General features: G+C 37.9%; 1 protein-coding gene across 11 annotated transcripts in view; it reads right to left on the bottom strand.

The window, feature by feature from the left end:
- cacna1g (calcium channel, voltage-dependent, T type, alpha 1G subunit) overlaps nucleotides 1-21650 on the bottom strand; it is a 105330-nt gene that overhangs the window by 10320 nt on the left and 73360 nt on the right. For 7 of the 11 annotated variants that reach the window (XM_047817659.1, XM_047817660.1, XM_047817665.1 and 4 more), the window contains 12 exons: nucleotides 21126-21252; nucleotides 20296-20421; nucleotides 20115-20204; nucleotides 19589-19781; nucleotides 18554-18604; nucleotides 9379-9530; nucleotides 7519-7628; nucleotides 5525-5658; nucleotides 4406-4476; nucleotides 3305-3383; nucleotides 2672-2793; nucleotides 1650-2051 (listed from right to left, as the gene is read on the bottom strand). In XM_047817659.1, the coding sequence (XP_047673615.1) occupies nucleotides 1650-2051; nucleotides 2672-2793; nucleotides 3305-3383; nucleotides 4406-4476; nucleotides 5525-5658; nucleotides 7519-7628; nucleotides 9379-9530; nucleotides 18554-18604; nucleotides 19589-19781; nucleotides 20115-20204; nucleotides 20296-20421; nucleotides 21126-21252 (1657 nt within the window). Of the gene's footprint in view, nucleotides 1-1649; nucleotides 2052-2671; nucleotides 2794-3304; nucleotides 3384-4405; nucleotides 4477-5524; nucleotides 5659-7518; nucleotides 7629-9378; nucleotides 9531-18553; nucleotides 18605-19567; nucleotides 19782-20114; nucleotides 20205-20295; nucleotides 20422-21125; nucleotides 21253-21650 lie in introns of all 11 variants that reach the window. The other 4 variants (XM_047817661.1, XM_047817664.1, XM_047817662.1 and 1 more) reach the window with 2 other exon arrangements.

Below are 21650 nucleotides of genomic sequence, written 5' to 3'. Positions count from 1 at the left end.
TTGGCAGGTAACGAAAGGTGAAAAAAATCCACCACACACAGTGTTTCCCTGATTTTGCCAACTAATATTTGTATGTAAGTATTAATAAGATCAAGGCCTAAAGCTTTGTTATAACAGAACATGAATAATCCTGCACTAATATCTGAACTAATCATGAGTTAAAGCATGTACTAATCAAAGACTAATAAAGAGCTAACCTTAGCTACAACATGAGTATCATGAAATGTGTGAATAACCACCACCTTAAGTACAAGTTTAAGTCCAAACACACTTCCTGTGTAAATATGAGTGTATGTAATTACACATCTAATTGCCAAGCCGATGATTCTCTATAATTACATACGTCTAATGATGGTAGTTAATGTGTAACATTTTGTACATACGTACGAATGACACTGTGCATAATTCCTTAATTAAAATTTACATAGTACAAAACACTTCATATAAAGTGGGCTTTTACTCCAAATTTGTTAATGACAAGCAATAAAGCCAGATGGTTTTGTGTTCACTCCACCTGCACTAGCACATTCTCCACTACCACAGATCACCACTGGGGAGCACAATAACTCTACTAAGTGTCCATGGCTGTATGCAAACCAAACAGCCCTTAGCAGGAGAGTGATAAGCTGATTTAACTTAACATGAGATGAGGGATAGAAAAACTGTGATATGAAGGTCACCATTTACTAAAAAATGGCATTCTAGAAATAGCCAAGCACAACAAAAACAAGCTGATGTATCGGTGCTTTCCCATGGCACCAGAATGACCTCTGGCTGCTTTACATTTAAAAAGGGAAGCAGCAGGGCCATCTCTAAATGACAGCAAGAGACCAAGACGTGCAGCTGATCTGCGGGGTTTAAAAAGAAAAAGGATCAGCAGGATATAATGCTGCATACAAATTAGTGTGAAGTTCTGTATTAGGAGCTTTAAATTATTATTTTTTTATTTTTTGCAGAAATGAAAAGATAAAAGTACTACAGCATAATGCTGAACTTTTTAAACAAATTTACTAACACTAATTTGGTTAAATATCTTCCTAAGGACAATCTATGGCTTATTTATAGTTTGTATACCATTCTATACGTTATAATCCTATAACAGTTATTCATGTCCATGCATAATAATTAATGATCTCCAACATCCTGCCATGGGCCATTAAAACATTTCTGCAATTTCAACCAATTATGATTATACACTGTCACACAATCTAATACTGTATAATGCCATTACTCTACTAATAAAGGACAATGAGTTTATGCCTCTTAAACAGGGCTTAGCACATGGGGAGAGAGCTGCTGTCTCCCTCTTCAGCTGGCATTGTGGTGTAAACCAGACAGATGATGAGAGTCAATGGTCAGCTTGCTCATTCTCTATAGCTGTCACATCTCACATGGTGCCCTGCTTGATGCTCAGCTCAGCATTCAAAACCTGGCCAAGGATTTTCAGCATACTGGACAATTCTCTATGTCTCATGTGATTCACAGTTTGGGCATGACTGGTAATGGCCCTGTGCAAACATACACAGCTGCTAGCACATACTGAGCAAGCAAAGCTCCCTTAGTATCTGCCAAATCATGTTAATATCAGTGTGCTGCCTAGAGAGTGATTCAAATCAACCAACACCTAAGATAGCAGTAGTTTAACTCACCTGTAACAGAGGCTCCAGACCTTGAGGTTGGTCTGACTTGTGTGCTGATGAGTCTCTGCGTATGGCCGCTGATGGGCTGCTTGGGGGATAACCTCTGTCCTGTGAGTCTCTGGAGATCCAGCGAGACCCTGCAGGCCCGCCTATGTCTCGCAGGGCCAGAGGGGAAATGTGTCCCCCAGTCATCCCCCCATCTCCCCCTACTGCCTCTAGCTCCATTTCCGCCTCAAGTTCAGCCTCCTCCTTCGCCTCTTTGTTGCTCTCTTCCAGGTGCTTCATGAGGACTGCGATTACAACGTTGACCAACACAAACTGAGCCGTCAGCACGAAGGACACAAAGTAGATAGGAGACACCACTGTGTTGTAGCACGTTCCAGTATCCTGAGCGCAGTCTCGCAGTGTGTCCTGAAATGTACACATAGACTCATAGGGTTACATGTAAACTTGTTTATACTAACACAATTACATCCACGCTGTCTTTTAAATGTATAAAATAGCATATCTTGCTTATTTTGCCTTAATAAATCCTGTGAAAAGTATAATTGTGTGTGAAATAATAATTTACGTTATATGTTATCTAACAGAATTCACGTTTACTTTTATCACTGCAGGCATACGGCATGTTTTTATATTGCATTCATAACACATTTTAATCTCTTTCTTTAAACTCATGTCTAATTCACTATTCTGCTCAATATGTAATTTACATTTATCTGTAAATCTGAAGATTTACTCTTCTGACAAACTGCTGTAAATGATTGATCGTTAAGAACAGTCGTCAACAGTGTTTTCTTCAACCTTTAATGGAACGTGACATCATTTACATATATGTGCAATTTATAAGAACACTCCAATGACATAAATCTTCCTTATTAGGGTGCTTAGTATACCAGGGCCTCGGTAAAGACAGCAAAGACTTTTATGGCTCCCCAATGAGGCCCATAAAGATCATGTGAAAATGACTGTGAACCTTAACTAAAGTTCAGATGATGTACAAAATGGTGAAACAGACAGAATAAACGTACCTTCATAATGCCGTTCCAGTTGTCCCCAGTGGACACGCGGAACAGCAGGAGAAAGGCCATGCCAAAGTTCTTGAATGTGGCGTAGCGTCCAAGGCCCTCACAGGGGTGTAAATCATCACATACTACAATTCAAACAGCATGGAGCACAAATATATTTACATTCACTGCCATAAATAAACGCATCACTTCTTCCAAAAAGAATCAATCTAGAGTCCTAAAGGATTCTTTGGAGTGTCTCTTTGTCAAAGTAAAGTTCCTTAAAGTTTTCCTATCAGTGGTAGTTTAAGGAAGAACACTTTGAGGAATATGAGATCTCTTAATGATTACTTGTTACACTTTATATTTAGTAAATCCAAATAAGACATTTCTCTTTCATACTGTACTCACCAGAAATTTGTAAGAGCGGTGTGAAAAATGGGTCTCACACACGTTTCAACATAATCCACTTAAGTGAGTGAGGAGACATTCTAACTATCTAACTAATCATCATCATTGACAAATTTAATGAATTCAATTAAATAATCCAAGCAAACTATTTAGATCCTTGATGGAATAAAAATGCAGATGGTGCATCATAAGGTCTCTGCAGTAAGTGCTAGAATCTATTAATGTCTCTTAATGGTTTGTGCTTACTCAAATCACCAAACAGCTCTACTCCCAGTGCTGCGAAGATAAAGAAGAGAAGCATGAAGAGAAGCCCCAGATTCCCCACCTGTAGAGAGAGAGAGAGAGAGAGAGAGAGAGAGAGAGAGAGAGAGAGAGAGAGAGAGAGAGAGAGAGGGAGAGAGAGAGAGAGAGGGAGAGAGAGAGAGAGTGAGTGAGTGAGTGGAGAGCAAGATGAGACTGAGACATAGAGCCAGATCAGTGTTTTTGAAGCATAAAAGGACAGAAAGAATAGATCCAGAAATATCACCTCCTGAGAGCCAAGTAACAAGAGAGCTATGAAGTGAGAGAACTCATTCCCAGTGATTAGAGATGGAAGTTTAAAAGTTCACAAGGTTCTTTGCTTGAGCAACAATAGCTAAACATACAAAACAGTAACCATGCACAACCACATGGACAGCATCAGGTAGGCTATTGAGGACAATGAATAGGGTTATTCACTGGAAACTGGTCCAAAAGTTATAAAAATAAATAAAAAAAAAAGATATATTTTCATTGTCTATAGCTGGGCTTTTTTCAGCTGTAATGAAGCTTATGATTCCCACGTACAGTACATTTCAGAGGATGACATGGTTATGGATCACTGAACACTTGTATTTATGTCCCTATCTGGGCATGGGGAATTTTTAAACCAGTGGCATCCAGACACAGAGCGGGACGAACAGATCGTAAAGTAACATCAAGTTACAGCATGAAGTAACCCAAACAGGAACACAGAGTACTTGCAATTATTTATGCACATTACTCATTCAGAATTGCTCGATTATTTATTGAAATTATGACAGTATCCTGTGGTGCAGCATGCACTCAAATCAAAAGGCCTTCGTCGAGAGCCTTGGAGCCCGGCAGCATTAGAGAGAGCATGCTGAGCTGCTGACTTTTTTCCCCTTTGCCTCCTGCTGTATTTGCTATCTTGCCATCGGTCCATATGTAGCGTCACTACTTCACTGGCTATGGAAATGAGGCCCAAAGAAAAAAAAAAAAACAGGGCCTACAGTCGCTGGGCTCAGAAAAAACAAATGATCTAACGTGGGCTCAGATGAAGACCAGACAACAGAGTGGTTGTATTACCTGAGGCAGGGCCTGGATCACTGTGTCCAACAGAGCTCGCATTCCCACAGCCATCTTCAAGAGCTTTAACACTTAAAAGAAACAGAGGAGTTTGATGAGGTCAGGCTTTATCACCTCTTGAATAAAATGTGTGTCTGTGTGTAAAAAGAAAGTTATAAAATGGTAGTGAGTAGTGGTTAAAGTACAAGTCTATGTTTTAATAGCTCCTTCATGGGCTGCTCTGTGATGTTGAGGTGAAAGGTGAGAATATTAATGTGCTGATTAAGAGAAAGAATGGATTAAAGAGCTATAAAAAGAAGACACGCTAGACACACTGCTTCTTTGGTCCAGCCCTATGAATTTAATTTCCCTGTTATTTCAGGGTATTAAATTGGATGTAAATAGGTAGCAAGCATGTATTAATATGAAGGCTATGATAATGATAGTTTGTAAATGGGTTGCAGGAGGCCAGATGCCCCTGTTGCTGCATGTGCTGAGGATGCCTGGTGCTTTAATTAAGTGAGTGTCTCTAGGAATTTGAATAGAGAGCTAGAGTGCACATTTACACAAATTTTCTCACACACACACACACACACACACACACACACACACACACACACACACACACACACACACACACACACACACACACACACACACACACACACACACACACACACATACACTCATACACAGAGTTTGTGTGTTTGCTTGTTTTTGTCTGTTGATGGTATAATCTATAAAACTCCCAAAGCACATCATTCATTAGGTGCAGAACAACTGGCCAAAACAGATGAGTGCCCCAGATTCTCACTCTGTGTGTGTGTGTGTGTGTGTGTGTGTGTGTGTGTGTGTGTGTGTGTGTGTGTGTGTGTGTGTGTGTGTGTGTGTGTGTGTGTGTGTGTGTGTAAGATTAAGACAAGCTATGTGGACTGAATTTCTCATTTCATCCATCTGTTCTCTATCTACATGATGTACAACTGCTAAACAGTAGCCATACAGATGCTAAAACACTCAAACAAAGTATCAGTTAAGGAACCGAGCTGTTTCTAAGCAGATTAAAAAGAAAAGAAACAGCAAGGCAGTAGAGTTGATTGAAAGCAAAGTGGAGACAACAAAAGTATCGGGAAGAGAAATCACCACGGGCAATGCGTAGCACCCTCATGATTCGTATGATGGTCGGGTTAATAGGGAGTGAGGCGTTGACCTCGATCTCCTCCAGAGTTATTCCCATAATTGACAGCAGCACGATAGCTAGATCCAACTGGTTCCACCTGCGGAAGACAGGCACACATTATTCAGCACACAGCATCAAATGAGAATTTCAAACAGATGACGAGAATCCAATTTTCATAATTTAATAAAGCATTCTTCAAGATTATTCAACCCTAGCATGAAAGCTCTCATTTGAACTCCAATTTACCCTAATATTTCAGCAATTTCAAAGTATTTGCTGTATCTCAGTGAGACTTAAAACTACTTGCCAAAGTATAAATCACTTCCTCTGAGGTCATGAATTTTTGAATTTCAGCACTGTCACAGGTGAAGTGTTGCCTAGAGTCTGTTTAAAGGAAAGCCAATTCATAGAGGCCTGTAGCCATGCAAAGGGATTTAAACAGATATGAAAAATAACTGGAGCAAAAAAATTGAGAACATAAACCCTTTCTACATTTTATTCTGGCCTGATTAAGAAGAATGATCTGATCACAATGATCTGTTCAGTCATAAAAGAACAGAATAACCTGACTAGAGTAGTTCCCAGTCATGGTTGTAGTAAATAACTGCAGTCATATTTTTTAAAGTTATGACCCCTAATACTGCATTTACAGACTAGTACATGTAGTAATATGACCCACCATCTGGATGTTTCAGAAGTCCTAAGAAGCCATTTGTTATCATTTTTTTCGTTTATGTTTTGTCTTAATAAAGACTAAATTTTCCTATAATCTGTGTTAAAGAACATGATCTAGATGCAACAAAAAATGCAGCATCATGGATCATGCACTTTTACTTGGATCAGGAACTCATGTGATTGACAACTTCCACCTAACTGTGCAACCCTAAGTAGGCTGTGATGTCTGCATCTTTTTTGTCGAAGAGAATATTGTGACCCTACTGCGGTTAATCCAGCCGCTGTTTCTGAAATCACGGTTGAGCTAGCCGCAAGTGTATTGTAGCCACGTGGCTTTTAGATACTTAGCATTAAGAGTGCTTAGAAGAAAGTGAGCTCCCACAAAAAATTAATAAATAAATAAAAATAATAATAATGCATGGCTTCTTAGAACTTCGGTAGGTTGCTGAGAAACAGTTGTTAAATGTTATAGTGATCCAAGGTGTAAGATGTACATAACAGGGTTTTCTTTATATTTAAATGAATAAAATTGTCATTGTACTGTACAGGTATACTGTACATCTGATAGTGCTAGGATACAATCTGTGACTGCACCATGAGAAAAACTTCAGCTCACGTGGATGTATCTTCATTGTGATGACTAAGTAGTTGGTAGAGTGCAAATTGACAATATGCTTTGGGGTAATATCTCCCTGTGCCATGTAGGTGCAGATATTCGCTCAATATATCATTACACTTACTCATGTACACTGCGTCAAGCATGCTTACCCAACCTCGGTTTGACTGCTTGACTAAGGTACACGAAAGGTACAACAGAAAATCTGTTCTTTAATATTTTATCAGTTGTTTTATAACTAAAATATTTCTCTTAGTTACCTCGAGTTATTTAAGGTTGCGATTATCTCAAGAATTGCTCATACAATTTACAGACTGGAATCCATTTCTAAAAAAAACTCCACAAACCACCAGAAACCACCAGAAATCATATTTTGGATATTTGCTTTAGTTTTTTTTTTTTTTTTAATTACTCATTAAAAAAATTATTATTTCCACTGATAGAACACATTTGACATTATTTATGAGCATATTTCATATTATTTATTTGTTTTTCAGTTAATATTAACAACAACAACAATAATAATAATAATACACATTATTGATTATCTTTATTCTAAGGTACTAATTATTTCACGTTAGGACATACAGTAGCTATTGTTTCTCAGATATCCTCATGCATACTGGGATTTTTTTCCCCCCCTAAACCTTACTCTGTGTCTCATACCTGTCTTTGAAGAAACGCCTGAATCCAAATGCCACAAGTTTGAAGACAGACTCCAGCACAAAGATAATGGTGAAAATGTAGTTGCAGATTTTCAGCGCTTCATCGAGCACCTGCAAAACAGTGAGATTTCAAAAAGCTGTGAGATTATGAGGGTTTTTTTTTTTTTTTTTTAATAAGAGACAATAATCTTTTATTTGAAAAGTGGAAGGATTTTCGTTTAGCTGTTAAAACCATTTATTTATTTATTTTCAAAACATTTTATAATATGTCTCACCAACTATTACTATGACAAATGCTGCAAAAATACTTTTTGTGGGCTCCATAATTAGCACTGAAAAATTTACACCAGAGCCCAGCTGCATTTATCATCCTGTTACCAGCAACAGTCTACAATACAAAACCTCCTAAGAAAGTGAAGAGTACTAAAGAGACTTACAGGAGATTTGAAAGGCTTGTAAACTAATTCCAGCTTGATTTACTTTCACTGTAACATTTTAATGTACATGACATATCTATATAAAACATAATACTCAGATGTCTTCTTGCTTCAAATTTTTATCCATAGTAGCAGTTAAACACATTTTACAAGATGCAATTAGAGCAGCCATTGCTACAGGTATGTTTATTGATCTGCAATCAGATGTGTAACTACTGTACTTGTTGCAGCAGCTCAGTGGTTTACGATTAGGCTACTGCTCAAACGGTTGTAGGTTAAAATCCCTGCAACAGCAAAGTGCCAGTGAAGATCAAAGTTACTTTCCATTAAATATGTAAATGTACTTATGTGGGAAAATTGCTCCCACACTGGTGCTTTCTTGTAGAGAACAGTTTTAAACAGATTGTTCCTGTAATTAAATTTGAAAGTAATTAGACAGGGTATTGCATTTTTTAGATTATATTGAAAAAAAATTATACAGAATCTTTAAAATATCACATTTTATCACACAATGCCAAGTTCTGGAGTCAACACTAAAGCCAGAAACAAAATCAGATGTATACTGCCTGGCACGGAAAGAAGGAAGCGTTCCATGCCAAGACCTACCAAATGATCACACACTACTTATACCCAAAACATTAACCAACTCTTCCTTTCCCCTTCCACACTTTACTGCTTATACAAACACTCATCTATTTATAACCACAGGTCAGCATGGATGAACTCTATTAACAACAGGGTCAAAGCCAGGGAAACCCTCTGGCAGTGATGAGCACTAACAGGAAGGTAAATACCAGCTCATTTGGTAACACTCCCAGACAGACGCTACAGCTTAGCTACTGCATTAGCAGCTCAATCATCTAGCTAGTAATTACAGCTCAATCATCTAGCTAGTAATCAGTTTCTGCTAAAGGACAGTACACGTCTCTGATGGGAACAGTTTATAAGCCTGAGAATTGACTTTTATTTTTCCCACTTTCAGACTTTTGTTTATTGCATCAGTGTTCATGCTTGAAAGATTTGTGAAATTAGGATCATTAATATATCACATCATGTAAAAACTGACCTTCAGTGAAATATACCTGAAGAACATGCTGCAAAATGTAAAGGATTTACCGTAAAACCTCAAATCTTTCGATTAACTATCCATGCTCTGTATTCACAACTTGTATTTATTCCCTTGTTTTACTATGTAGGACTCACTGAATATTTATGAATTTCGTTAAAGATGCCACCTTAGAGGTCAATAGACAAAGCACCTTAGCATAATAGTAATATGTATGATTAGTACATAATAACGGTGACTATAAAGAGAAAACAACAGATTTATTTCATTCTGATATATAATTAGCCATTAGCAATCAGGAAAAGAGACAGCTAGCAATCAAATAATTTTGACTCTATAGGAGGATGGGAGGACCTACCTTGGGCTGTTGGTAGTGCTCCATGGACATAGTGATGACGTTGAGGCCTATGACGATGGTGATGAAAAGATCCAGGTAGTGGCTAGTGCACATCTTGTGGATGAGACGACGAGTGGGAGAGTAGTCTGAGTAGTAAGGCTTACACTGAGCCTCTGTAATGAAGAACCACCAGGACCGGGGGGCAAGCATGAGATTATTGTGAAGAAGACACACATACCCATGAGAAAGAGGAAGGAGGACAACAATAAAAAGAGAAGCTAGAAAACTAAAGAAAGAAACAGAAAAAAAAGGTTCATATGCAATCCTCTTGATCAGAGTAAGGGATGGAAGAGCGGTCCATGCGAACATGATCACTTACAGCCTTATCAACTCAAAAACATGTCCACTCTTTCAATTTCAAAATATTTTCACTGGCTTTCCTGAGACACATGCACTTATTTTGTTTAAAAGGTTTTCAAACATGAAGAAATTCTGATTTTGATGTGGAGTCATTAAATGGTGCTTCTAATCTCTACTTTTTTCAATCTGGAACGTGAGGATGGCATCGGACATAACAAGGGAGAGGTGGAAAGGCTTGAAGAGCTTGCAGAGCAGCAGGGGTCAGGGGGCTTATTACTCCAGCACACAGGCAGGGCTCCTGGCAGCAGCTGTTCTCCCCATTCTCTTAGAGCCCACTACGCACACCATCCCTAAAGCCCTGGCACCATGTGCCCAATTGTAGGAACAGGTGCTGCCTAGCCCTGTTTTTTTTTTTAAGTGCTATATCAACACTATTCATTTAGTTGTATGGCTGCTCCCTGCTGGATTTAGTGCCTTCTCTGTGAGGGCAATTTAGAGCAAATTTAGTCTGAGAAGATAATGGTCCGTGCTGGGACAGCCGTACATATGCAAGCTTAGACAAACACTTTTTATATGCACATACATCAGTGTCTGGGGATTAATTCCCCATGGGGATTTATGGGACTAACAGCGGAAACTGCTGTGGTTCCCTGGACTAGAACCACCCTTATAGATTCTGTATGAGAGCTTATTGGAATACAGACAAAAAAAAAACACCCTCCATGTCACTAAAAGTGTTAATGTGCTTTTACTGTCTGTTTATTATACTGTTAACGCATACATAATACTGTCTATTATGCATGCGTTTGAAGATTCCCTGTGGCAGAAGGGCTTGAAAAAGGATACCAGCTAGTCCCATGCTGTGCATAATTAACACAGGATCACAATATAGGCTCTGGCTTACATGCTGCCTAACTGGAGCCATGTTATTGTGTTCTAAAATGTGCTGACTTAAGAATTTCACAATTCAAAACTACCCAGCATGGGCAAAACTTTAGCTTTCTTTTCAAAGACTAGAACAGACCTCACAACATAGCGTGCCTTTTGTGATGGCAACACTATAAAATCCAGGGGGACAAGCAAAGCAGGGCAGACTGCTCCAAATCTAGGGTGCTCGATTACCGAGACAGTTGAGAACCAGGGCATGGCGTCGCTGGGTGGGGTTGGTTTTCTGCTTACAAGTGCACCTGGCTGCTTTTGAAGAGGTCAGCTCCCATACGACCGTACTGTTGCTCTGCTTTCCCCTTTTCATCCTTGATGAGAAGCTTTCCCCTCTCGTATTTTAGTCTGACAAAAAACATGCACACATATATGCTCCTTTGTGCTCTCTTATGTAGAGAGATCACTGGTAAATAGATGAGAGAGAGATTTTACCACAGTTTCTTTCAGCTAATGAGTACTGCACCAAGAACATATGATTTTTCTGTGATGGCTTGTGTAGTGCATGGCCATTTTGTGGCTTGCCAATGGAGACTAAAGAAGGGAAACAAAGGTGCATGGAGCCAAATTAGCTTCTAAAACCTCAACCTTTCACTCACACTCCCTGGAGAGGGTGAGAAGCTTGGCATGCCACATATGGAAAATGGATTAAAGTTGGCTTATTTTGGCAGAGGTGCCACTCTGATGTCATCCTATTGAAATGCTTCAAAGCAAATGGCCATATAAGTATCAGCCAAGTCAGCTTTAAGGAGATTTAAAGTAGAGAGGGGAAATGGTCTGAAACTATTTTTAACCAATGCGAGAGAATGAAATGGTGGTATGGACCATAGCTCTCGGTTCAGTTCATCTTCTTATCTATTTTTGTGGCACCGTCTGACTGTCTAATGATACCATGACTGTGACTTAATGGGGCATTTTTTTGCTGAGATAGCTATTTTATTATATTTATCACAATATTTCAAATGAATTTGTATTAAATAAATAAACGTTAAACAACACTGTTTTACACTCAAGCATGAGTCACAAGACTTCTTGACTACAATGACTACAATGGTCAACCATTATGTAATTTGGTGCAATACCCATAAAGCTCGAGGTGAGGAGCTTTGATGCATTTCGATGCCTCTGGTATATTCAGTGCATTTAGAAAACAGTGACCTATTTAAACCCATTGTTCTGGACCTCATTTGGATGAGTGTAAAAAGTAAAATGTGTTGCCAGACCAATAAATTGTTCTTCCAGTAGAAAAAAAAATAAATTAACACTGATCTTGATTTAGTTTATGAGGAAAAAACTAGGCACATGTCCAACATTCTTTTCAAAATGAAAATCAGGCCACTGTACACAGAAGCAATGCGTCCACAGAGATGGTGAACATCAACTTCTACCTCAGGAGCTTGGACAGTTGGGAAATACAGACACGGTGTGATTTATTGTTATGAATATCAAACACTAAACACCACACAATAAAAACAAGACAGTCATCAGGTTATAATGGTTGCATGAATGATTGCTTTTACGGATAGTCCAAGGTAAATTCAATTTCAAAGAAACTAACTAAAAAAATTAAAGACCAATGTGTTTTAATTCCCCTAAGCAGAAGTGTATTAGCATGTCTACTAAACCCTGCTTTATATGCAGTGCACATGGATTTAAAAAGTTCTAATGATGTTGAATTTAGAACAGTAAATATGTTCTATAATTAGAGAATGGTTTGAAATCTAGTTCTGTCTCCAATTTATTATAGAGTGTTAGCAAAGTTTTGATTATTGATCTCAGAAACAAACCTATCTGTTCTCTCCACTGTTTTTTACATGCCCGAGTCTAAGCTGTTGAGAAGCACGTCTGTAGCAAGGAAGGTGTGCAGAGGCTCCTCACGCAGCATGCTGAGGTCAATTTTTTTAAAACAAAAAGAGGAAGAGAATGTTGTGGATGAGAACTGACTGTCCAGCTCAGCTTAGGGCATTAAGACTGGCAGCAGGCAGCTGTAAAAGCAACCGTTTTATTCACCTCAGCAAGCAGTGCTGTGTTTAATGAGATATTATTCCTCTGGATTTCTAGCAAAGTCTGCAAGTGTTTATGAAATATGGTTGTATGGATTATGTGTACATTTCATTTAAGTTTAATCTTGTTTATTGTGCTATTTATAATATAATAAAATCATATGTGCAGTGGAGATTAAAAAAGTCTACACACCCCTTTAAAATAAACTTTTGGGGGGGGTTGTTTGGTTATTAACAGGTGTGTGTATAGTTTTATATCCATTGCATGTGTGTAATAGGTCATAAATTATTATTTCGATTTAAGGGGTTTTTTAGATTGTATTAAAATATATTGTATTTTTTTGTGTGTGTTTATACATTTTTATAAACGTTTTAAGATGTGGACTTGTTTATAAACACTAAATAAAGTGTAACTAATGTAACATGATATTAAAAGTGCCTTTCTTTATCTTCATGCTCAACTCATGTCCCTGCTACAGTATATAGCACCCACATAACTACCTAGGATAGCATTTATTAAGGTAAATGACAAATGAATTAATATTTGATAAATCCTATTATCAATGTATTCTGAATATTATTCTTGTTTACGAGTCATTATATAAAGATAGTGGGTAGAGACAAAAGTCTGGCTGCGAGTCTATGCCATGTGGGATGTATGAGGTAGTGAAGTGATCGTAGTTACTGTAGACTTGATTAAACACTGTGTGTGTCGAGGAGAGTGCCGGATGCACTTTAAAGTTCAAGTGAGGTGAAATGCATGACGAGTGAGCAGACAGAATAACTCTATGGAGACAAGAAAAACACATAAGCCAGAATGTCTGAAATAAAAATAAAATATATATATATATATATATGTGTGTCGGGTGGAGTGCAGCCATATAACTTAATGATACATCCAGATGAACCGTTCATTCTTGTTTCATTTGTTAGGGATGATTTTGCAAAACTAAATCAAGAGATTGTTCACAGAATGAGTCAATGTCTGTTGGTCACTGGTTCAGTGTGATAAGAGGCTTTCTTGCTGTGATCTGGCTTTCCGTTATATTATTGTACTACACTATAAACCATCACACACTGACTCAGAAGCCAACCCGAAAAAAAAGTCAGATTAACTTAATCATCAATCATGTTTCTGCTGGATGTCCCAAATTCTGCCCTGTTAACACAGATAAATCAGAGAGAGAAGAGATAGAAGGATAGTGCAGTAAATGAAGGAGTTCAGACAAAGAAATATTAAAGAAAAGGAAAATATGCCATATATGTCAATGATAGTAATGTCAGAGCATAGTATAATAGAATCAAACAGACACATACACACAGAGAAACAAGACAAATAGACACAGAAACACATAAACATCATGCTGCTAGATATGGCAGACAAACCACACTTTCTTTCTGAGTCTGACTTGAGTGAGATGGCCGTTTAAGATGAATGATGTATGGTGAAACATACACAGCAAGTGGAGGATGGGATGCAAAATGAAAGGGATGATCTGCACAGTGCGGCAAAATTCTTCACCATTTAACCCGAGCACCGTATGCATTTATTCAACCAAAACTATTCCTCAGTCTAACCTAGATATACATTCCTCGCTATTAACCGCATAATGTACTTAGAGACACTGTACATAATACAACATGCCGTACAAGGAATATGCATTTTGAATTTTAGGGGTTAATCAAGCAACGAAAGGAAAAAAAAATCGTTTACTGGTCATATTATATGGAAATAAATGTTCCAGAGTTCCAGAAAAGATAACTGTCTGCATGAACACCTGTCAGATAACAGACTACAAAACATATCTCTAACAGTTCACCCGTAGCCCCAGCAATCAATCAGCAAGTCATGAAATATCCAAGAAGAATTATTTCTGATTTGTTCCAGAGGAAAATCTACTGCTCTGAATCAAGCATGTACTAAAACTGTCAGGAATTACTCACTGGTTTTCTCGCTGGACTGTCTCGTTTATTCGTCAGTATGTTGCCTTGTCATCTGGGTAGCGCTACAGTACATGTGTCTGACTGCTGATCAGCCAGAGAGCAGAACAATCAGTCACTCTCGACATGATGATTTACCCAGTGGTGAATAATACAATTAGCATTGTAATGTAGAAATGTAGAAAATTTCATCTATGTTGCTCTAGAAACAGCTAATAGTGTAAAAAAACAAACAGCAATAACCATTCTAGAAATAATTCTACTTGAGCATACATCTTTCTAGTAATCTTAACTTTTACGCTCTTTTCTTAAAGCATACGAATACTTTTAAATTGTCTCTAATGCCTTTCTTATTGGCTGTAAACTGGTAACTCGTTCCTGTGAGTGCTTTCTAATATAAAAAAAAATCATACTTGCATTGCAATGATAACAAAATAAGGTTCGATTTGCTATAATTCGATGCCTCTGGGCAATAAAAGAAGAGACGAGGGTAAAGAAGTGAATGAACCGACACAATATCGAAAAGTGAAGTTTAGCATAGCTCTCTGTCTTCTAACTGTTTTTACATCGCACATCCATCACATCATCTGTTTGTGTTATCTGGCAATAAGAGAAGGTTACTCTAGTACAAGTCACAACACTAGAATGAGATTCGATATACATCACAAAAACTGAGTGAGAATTAATATGCAGTACTCTGTTGCTGAAGTCTGTTAAATCTCAACAAAAATCATTCACTTCAGAGGGTCTTTACCTTTAGGAATATTAACAAAAGAATAAAAACAAAAAAAACAGCAAATTGCTAAAAATGCTATTCTGTTTACTGAGAAATCTTTTTTTTAAGCTTTTACCATCTGTTCATTCATAGACGCAGTCAGTTATGTAACATAAAGAACAAAAATGCCTTTGAAGAATGAAGGAGCTGCTGAAAGCTGATAGATAACATGACACCATTCTGCCAAGAATATTTGCTCGGTCATGTCATAATGTCTTAGCTGACAAGACAACATTATTAAATACCCGTTATGGTTAATAACAGTAAAGAATAATAAGTAATTAAAGCCTTATAATCATCCACTATTGTCTTTTGACAGGTTCGCCTACCTAGCGGTGAGTGTGATAGATGAGGTAATACGCTTCAAAAGGCTCACCATAACCCAGATCCATTTAACCATTGGATCAGGTTAGATATTTATTTCTCTTATAGAATGAGCTTCAATTATTCAGTTTCTCAGGCAAAGTCTTTACTAAAGCGGAAATTAAAGCTATAGTAAAGAATAAGATTTCATACATCCATCCATCCATCTTCTACCGCTTATCCGGGGCCAAGATTTCATACAGACTGCAAATATTATACAGAATATTATACAGCCTCTAAATAAATCTACTGTATATTTACAGATGTTTTGATCTGTTTTCCTAAAAAAAATTATATCTTGAACATAAATAAGCACGTTATGTAAGACTATGATAAAAGTAAAAGTCCTCACAGTCCTTTAATGGACCAACATTGAGAAAAGAAGAACATGACTTGATTAATCAACCCATTTGACATGTCCACTAGCACACAGCAGGAACAGCATCTAATAGAGAGAGACAGATTGGGGTCAGGAAGTCTTTTCTACAGAGCCCATTCAGAAGTCTCAAACATTCTCAAGGTAAGTACAGGCCAAGGTAATTAACACACTGTTTGCTTATTGGGAACAAATCAGATGTTGCCAGATGTCCACTCAGACAGCAAAATTAAAATTCATACATTATTTGTATAGCACAGGCATGTACGCTATAACACACCTGAAGAACAGACTAGATGTACAGTATACACAATAATGGTTGTGCTGATTATACTAAACACTAAAAGAATAAAAGTATATTTAACAGAATGCTAAAAACATTGACACATTTAGAGAAACACTCTGAGTGGCTGAAGGAATCTAAAAGAAAGACAAAGTAATAATAAAGTGCAGTGGAGGGGAGTTTTTTGGAAGATGATCCTCAAGCACTGAAAATCTCTCAGATTGGCACAAACAACACCAGAACATACAATCTATATATAAACACCCTTCTAGCTGAGTTGCTAGATGTAAAACTACAGTAGGTTTGAAAGGACCCAGAACAATAGAAGGAACCACGCTGCTAATAGAGTCCACAAATTATAATTCATTATCGTATTATATCAAGTGGCATTCAATTTAAATGGCCACAACTATTTTAATTGATGTTCACTTTGGCAGCTTGGATACACACTTGTGTGTATTTTTTAAAGATGTGTGAGGTGATAGAACTAGTATAAAAGTGGCACTCACAAGAGGACAAATATTTTTAGGTATTAAATTTTCTAAAGTTGCAAGACTATTCTTATAATCTTCCTAATTTTCCTAATTTTTTTAAGTGACTTATCTGGGGGACTTATCTGGGACTTTCTGAAACTCTCAATAAAGACACTAAAGTAAGGATTTGCTAATTATTGTATAATCCTTTGAACATATGTTGTAAAGTATTTTGTATGAATAAGTTATCTTAAATCTCCTGCTCAGTAGTTTTAGTCAGACCTACAAATAAAGAGCTGCATAGGTATGAATGAAGTATATTGAAAATGTAATAATACATTTTGCAAGTTCATTGTCAAAAATATGGGGTAGTTAATGCTAAGAAGTAACATCATAGTGGTAAGTTGTACCAACCTGGTTTAAGACTGCACAGTGTAGGTTGGTTGATGCAAATGTGTTGTTTTTCTCGTATTTTATTTCATATTAGTTCTCGTGTGCTTGCATTACCAGCCATTAAGTTCTTCGTAAATACTGCACTGTAGCACCAACTTAAACTTAAATGACTATGGACTTCAAAATCCAATCTGCAAAGTATGATCCAGGCAAGACTGGTAATTACAAGATATTTAAATATTTAATAGTAAAAAGTCAACACACTGTAAAATTAAGTGCTACTAAAAATCTGAAAAGTCTGACAAAGATATCGTCAATTACCTTAACTTTATGTTAATTATTCGCAATAAAGTCGCACTATCTAGATGTTGCTAACTACTTTAAACTCAAAAGGAGTGAAGACGGTTGCATCGTCAGCCACATAATGCTTGTTCTAACTGACCAGTCAGTACAGCAATCAACTGTTTTCTTCTAGAACTGGTGTAGCAATGATTGAGCAGGAAATTACTGATCGAAGCACGTCAATACAGTACATCACATAAATAGATGAGTTGTCACACAGTCATGCAGTCTCTGAACAACTAAACAATAATGAGTGGTGTGGTGTGGTGTGTGTTGTGGTGAGAACAACTCGCTATATCAATAGAATCGTGAAAATAGTGATAACTGGTGGAAACAGGATACATCACAAATACAAAGCAAGCACTGAGCAATGACACCCAAAACAGATATATATATATATATAAACCAGAAGCAGACAAATTACATAAAGCTAGACGTTCACGGTGTAACTCTTCCCCTCACAGTCAGACACAATGCTTCACAATGGGGGCAAAAGCAAGAGCATAGTCTAACATTTGATTTTAACTAGCACTTACTGCAGACTGATGTGTACTTATTACACTCAAGCCATTATAGTAAGAGTCTGAGATTTCTTTATTAAGTTACAAATAGCTAAAAGTTACATTATAGTGCTTATTAGTTTGCAGAGTGCTATTGATATGAATTAGAGCATTTCCTGTTTTCTCATCTGTCTCTGTCTCTCTCACTCTATCTGTCTATCTCCCCAGTGTGAGCGTGAGGTTTAGCTGGTAGGAGCCGGTGATGCTGCTGGACAGTTGATGAGTTGTGGATAAATTACATACACACATGTCCACAGACGATTCTCACGGGTTTCAATGAGGTGGGGCTTTGGACTAGTGAAGGTGCCCTCCCTTATACTGCCCTATAGCCAAAGCCCCTTAAACACCACCACGGTGAACACACAGACATGCCAGAAATACTCTGTACCTGTCAATCCGCTCTCAGGACTGGACCAACTGACACCCGTCAGCATTATATCTAAAAGAATGAGACCATGTTAATCAGGCGAGGCCTGGGAAGCCTGCTGAAGGAGCTGATGTATAAGCAGAAAATGGAGAGTGGATGTTCAGTGTGAATGTGCTGGTGAAACAGTCTTGTTCGTAGCAATTTCCAATTATTCTGAGTCCAACTCTAGTCATCATTATCTGTACTGTTTTTGCTTCTTTAAAGTTATTTCACTAAAGAGCTCTTTTTGCCTTTAATCATTTGATGTCTTCACAAACAATAAATTAAGTTTTTATTCAATGCATAGTTTGAACACAACTATGCTATAAAACCTACCAAACAAAATAAGCTAAAACAAACAAACCAAACCACTTCAAACACTTAAAGAGAAAATCCTGCTTTAGTCATGAAGAACAGACAGAACAAGACTGACAGCAGCTAGTCCTGTACTCATATTTCTCTGTCCTTGTGTGTGTTTGTGTACTTTTCAGTTACTCATCACCTGCCATTGGGTATATTTTCATCTGTATTTCACAAGGGTACAAACTGTCTGCTATCACTTTGTCAAACAATATGCTGCCAAACCTCCATCATCACACTCAGGGGGTCTTAGTGCTGAAAATAGTAGGCAAAGTAATTGTGAACTTGTGATGTAGGATCTAACCGACTCTTTCAAAAACAGTGCAAAACTAAAGAATGTTGTTTACCACTGCCCTGCATGCATGGGAAGAGCAGACTTGGCAGACCCCTGGGACAGGAATATACCACACACCCTGCTCTCTGTCAGGATTCAGGCTGGCATGCAGGCCATGGGACATGCTTGAGCTACGTTCCCAGGCAGAGGGGATCAGGCTGCGAGAGGGATTGTCCTAGCTACGCGCCAGCTGGGGCATTTCATTCACTGCACGCCGGTCATTCTGATTAGCTCTAGCGTGGAATTTAGCGTCGAATCTAACGGCCAAGCAGGACTCAGAAAGATGTGGAAAGACTACCGACCAGCCAGCTCCTTCTCCTTACTCCTTCTCTTTTTCTCCATTCTTTTCAGCCGTTTCTCCTCGCGCCGCTTGGCCTCTTCGGCTTCCTGGTGCCGCCGACACTTGTGGAAGTTTTCCACCACCACACCCACAAACATATTGAGCACAAAAAAAGCCACGATCAACAGGAAAGAGATGAAATACAGCAGCATCCAGGGGTTGTGGTTCATTATAGGCTGAAACACAGATTGATTAAACAAATTAATGATCAATGATATATAACAACACATTAGGATGAAGGGGTATGAAATAATCAACTTGAGTGTGAGATGTTCTGGCTGTAATTACAGTAATCATGCACTGGCAAAGGTACCTGAAGGCCACAGAAATACAACATTAATATTAAAATCCTAATGCAAATATATGAATGTGTTGGATACTAATGAGTCATCAGTTATTTTAGCAGACAAGCAAATAAAATGAATAGAGAGAAAATAAATAAAAGATAGAATTCTGAATTCTCATATGTAAAATAGACATCATTAGATGAATGTGTACTTGACAGGTACCTGCTGATCAACGCCTACAGCATCTAGTCCATCATACATAATGTCGACCCAGCCATCCTTAGAGGCCAGTACAAACAGAGACATCAGAGCCTGGCAAAACACAAAGAAAATATGGCACAGTTAATTTTTGTTGAAAACATTGGATATTAATAAGCTTATATAAGGCCTGGCTATTGCTCACCTGTCCCAGGTTGTCAAAATTGTACTTGTGCCTAACCCACTTGTATTTAAAAAGAAGGCAGTCTGACTTATTTGTTATATTCCTTATATCCTCCCCCTGGCACACGTAGAACTTTCCCTTGAAGAGCTGTTTAGAGAAAAAGAAGGAGTCATTTACATTTTAAAACGCTCTACTCTGAAGACCAATCTCATTAACAGGAAATTACACATAACACATTAAACATTACACCATGGCTTTGAGTTATTATTAAAACTGTGTTACAGATCACTATATTGATGCGTATTTAAAGGATACATCATTGGTTCAACATAGCTGACATGTCAACTAGAAGAACAAGGCTGATTTTTAATAAAGTGGCGTCTGTTTATTGAGTGGTCGACCCTTCAATACATACTGTATGTATATAAGAGAGAAAAAATGAGCAGGAGTAAATAGAGGAGTCAATGATAAATGGCTGTCAGATTTCCCCATTAGTTTAGGTAAGTTGTGGACAGATATAATGTTTCATAAATGTCAATACTAACATATAGATGGCTGGATTCTGGGCCCCAGGTACCACTGGCCATATGTTCTTCTTATGTACCTCTTTGTCAGTATAATGATCCTTTAGACAGGATCTTGTAGAGTAAACCCAGTGGGGCCTTGAAATTTATGACTCATGATACAGGCATAAATTACCCCATTGAGGTATGGCATGTTACCCAAGCCAGCCTTGTGGCTCAAAATCTGTTGGCTTACACAATATACACCATTTGATATTCAATAGTCACACCATATATTGTATGTTGTTCATCATATAAAACACGTATATTACAGAAACATTAATTCACCTGAACCCCCAAGATGCCGAAAATAATGAAGAAGGCACAGCAGATGACCACAATGTTTCCGATTGGTTTAAGGGACGACATCAGAGTTTCAACCACCAACTTGAGCCCTGGAGCTCTGCTGATCACCCTAAAGTGCAGAGAGAGCACAAAACAGATTGCAATCACAAACAAGGCAAAAGGTACTATCCTTTTTAATCTTCAATGTAAAAGTGACTAGATGAAGAGTTTTAATAGAACAGGCATGTACATCAAGCTACATAAGCAGATGTATTGGAGGGTACACAATCATTAGGTACATTACAGCATGATCATGCCAAGGGAAAGAGTGTGTGCAGATGGCAGGAGGATGCTCACTGTCCAGAACTGAGCTATGCCCACTCTCCATCAGTAGCCCCATTTCCGCCAGCAGCATGAAAAAAGAGGAGCTCTATTTTCCCATTGCCACTACTGTATAAGCTCTGCTTTGGACAATAACTATAAGGAGAAGCGAACTTTTAACTTGCTAACAATATGTTGTGCCTTTTC

Source organism: Tachysurus fulvidraco, chromosome 8 (assembly GCF_022655615.1).
Source record: "Tachysurus fulvidraco isolate hzauxx_2018 chromosome 8, HZAU_PFXX_2.0, whole genome shotgun sequence".
Lineage (NCBI taxonomy): Eukaryota > Metazoa > Chordata > Actinopteri > Siluriformes > Bagridae > Tachysurus > Tachysurus fulvidraco.
The sequence above is the reverse complement of the archived record's forward strand: the minus strand, read 5'-3'. Positions and strand labels throughout refer to the sequence as shown.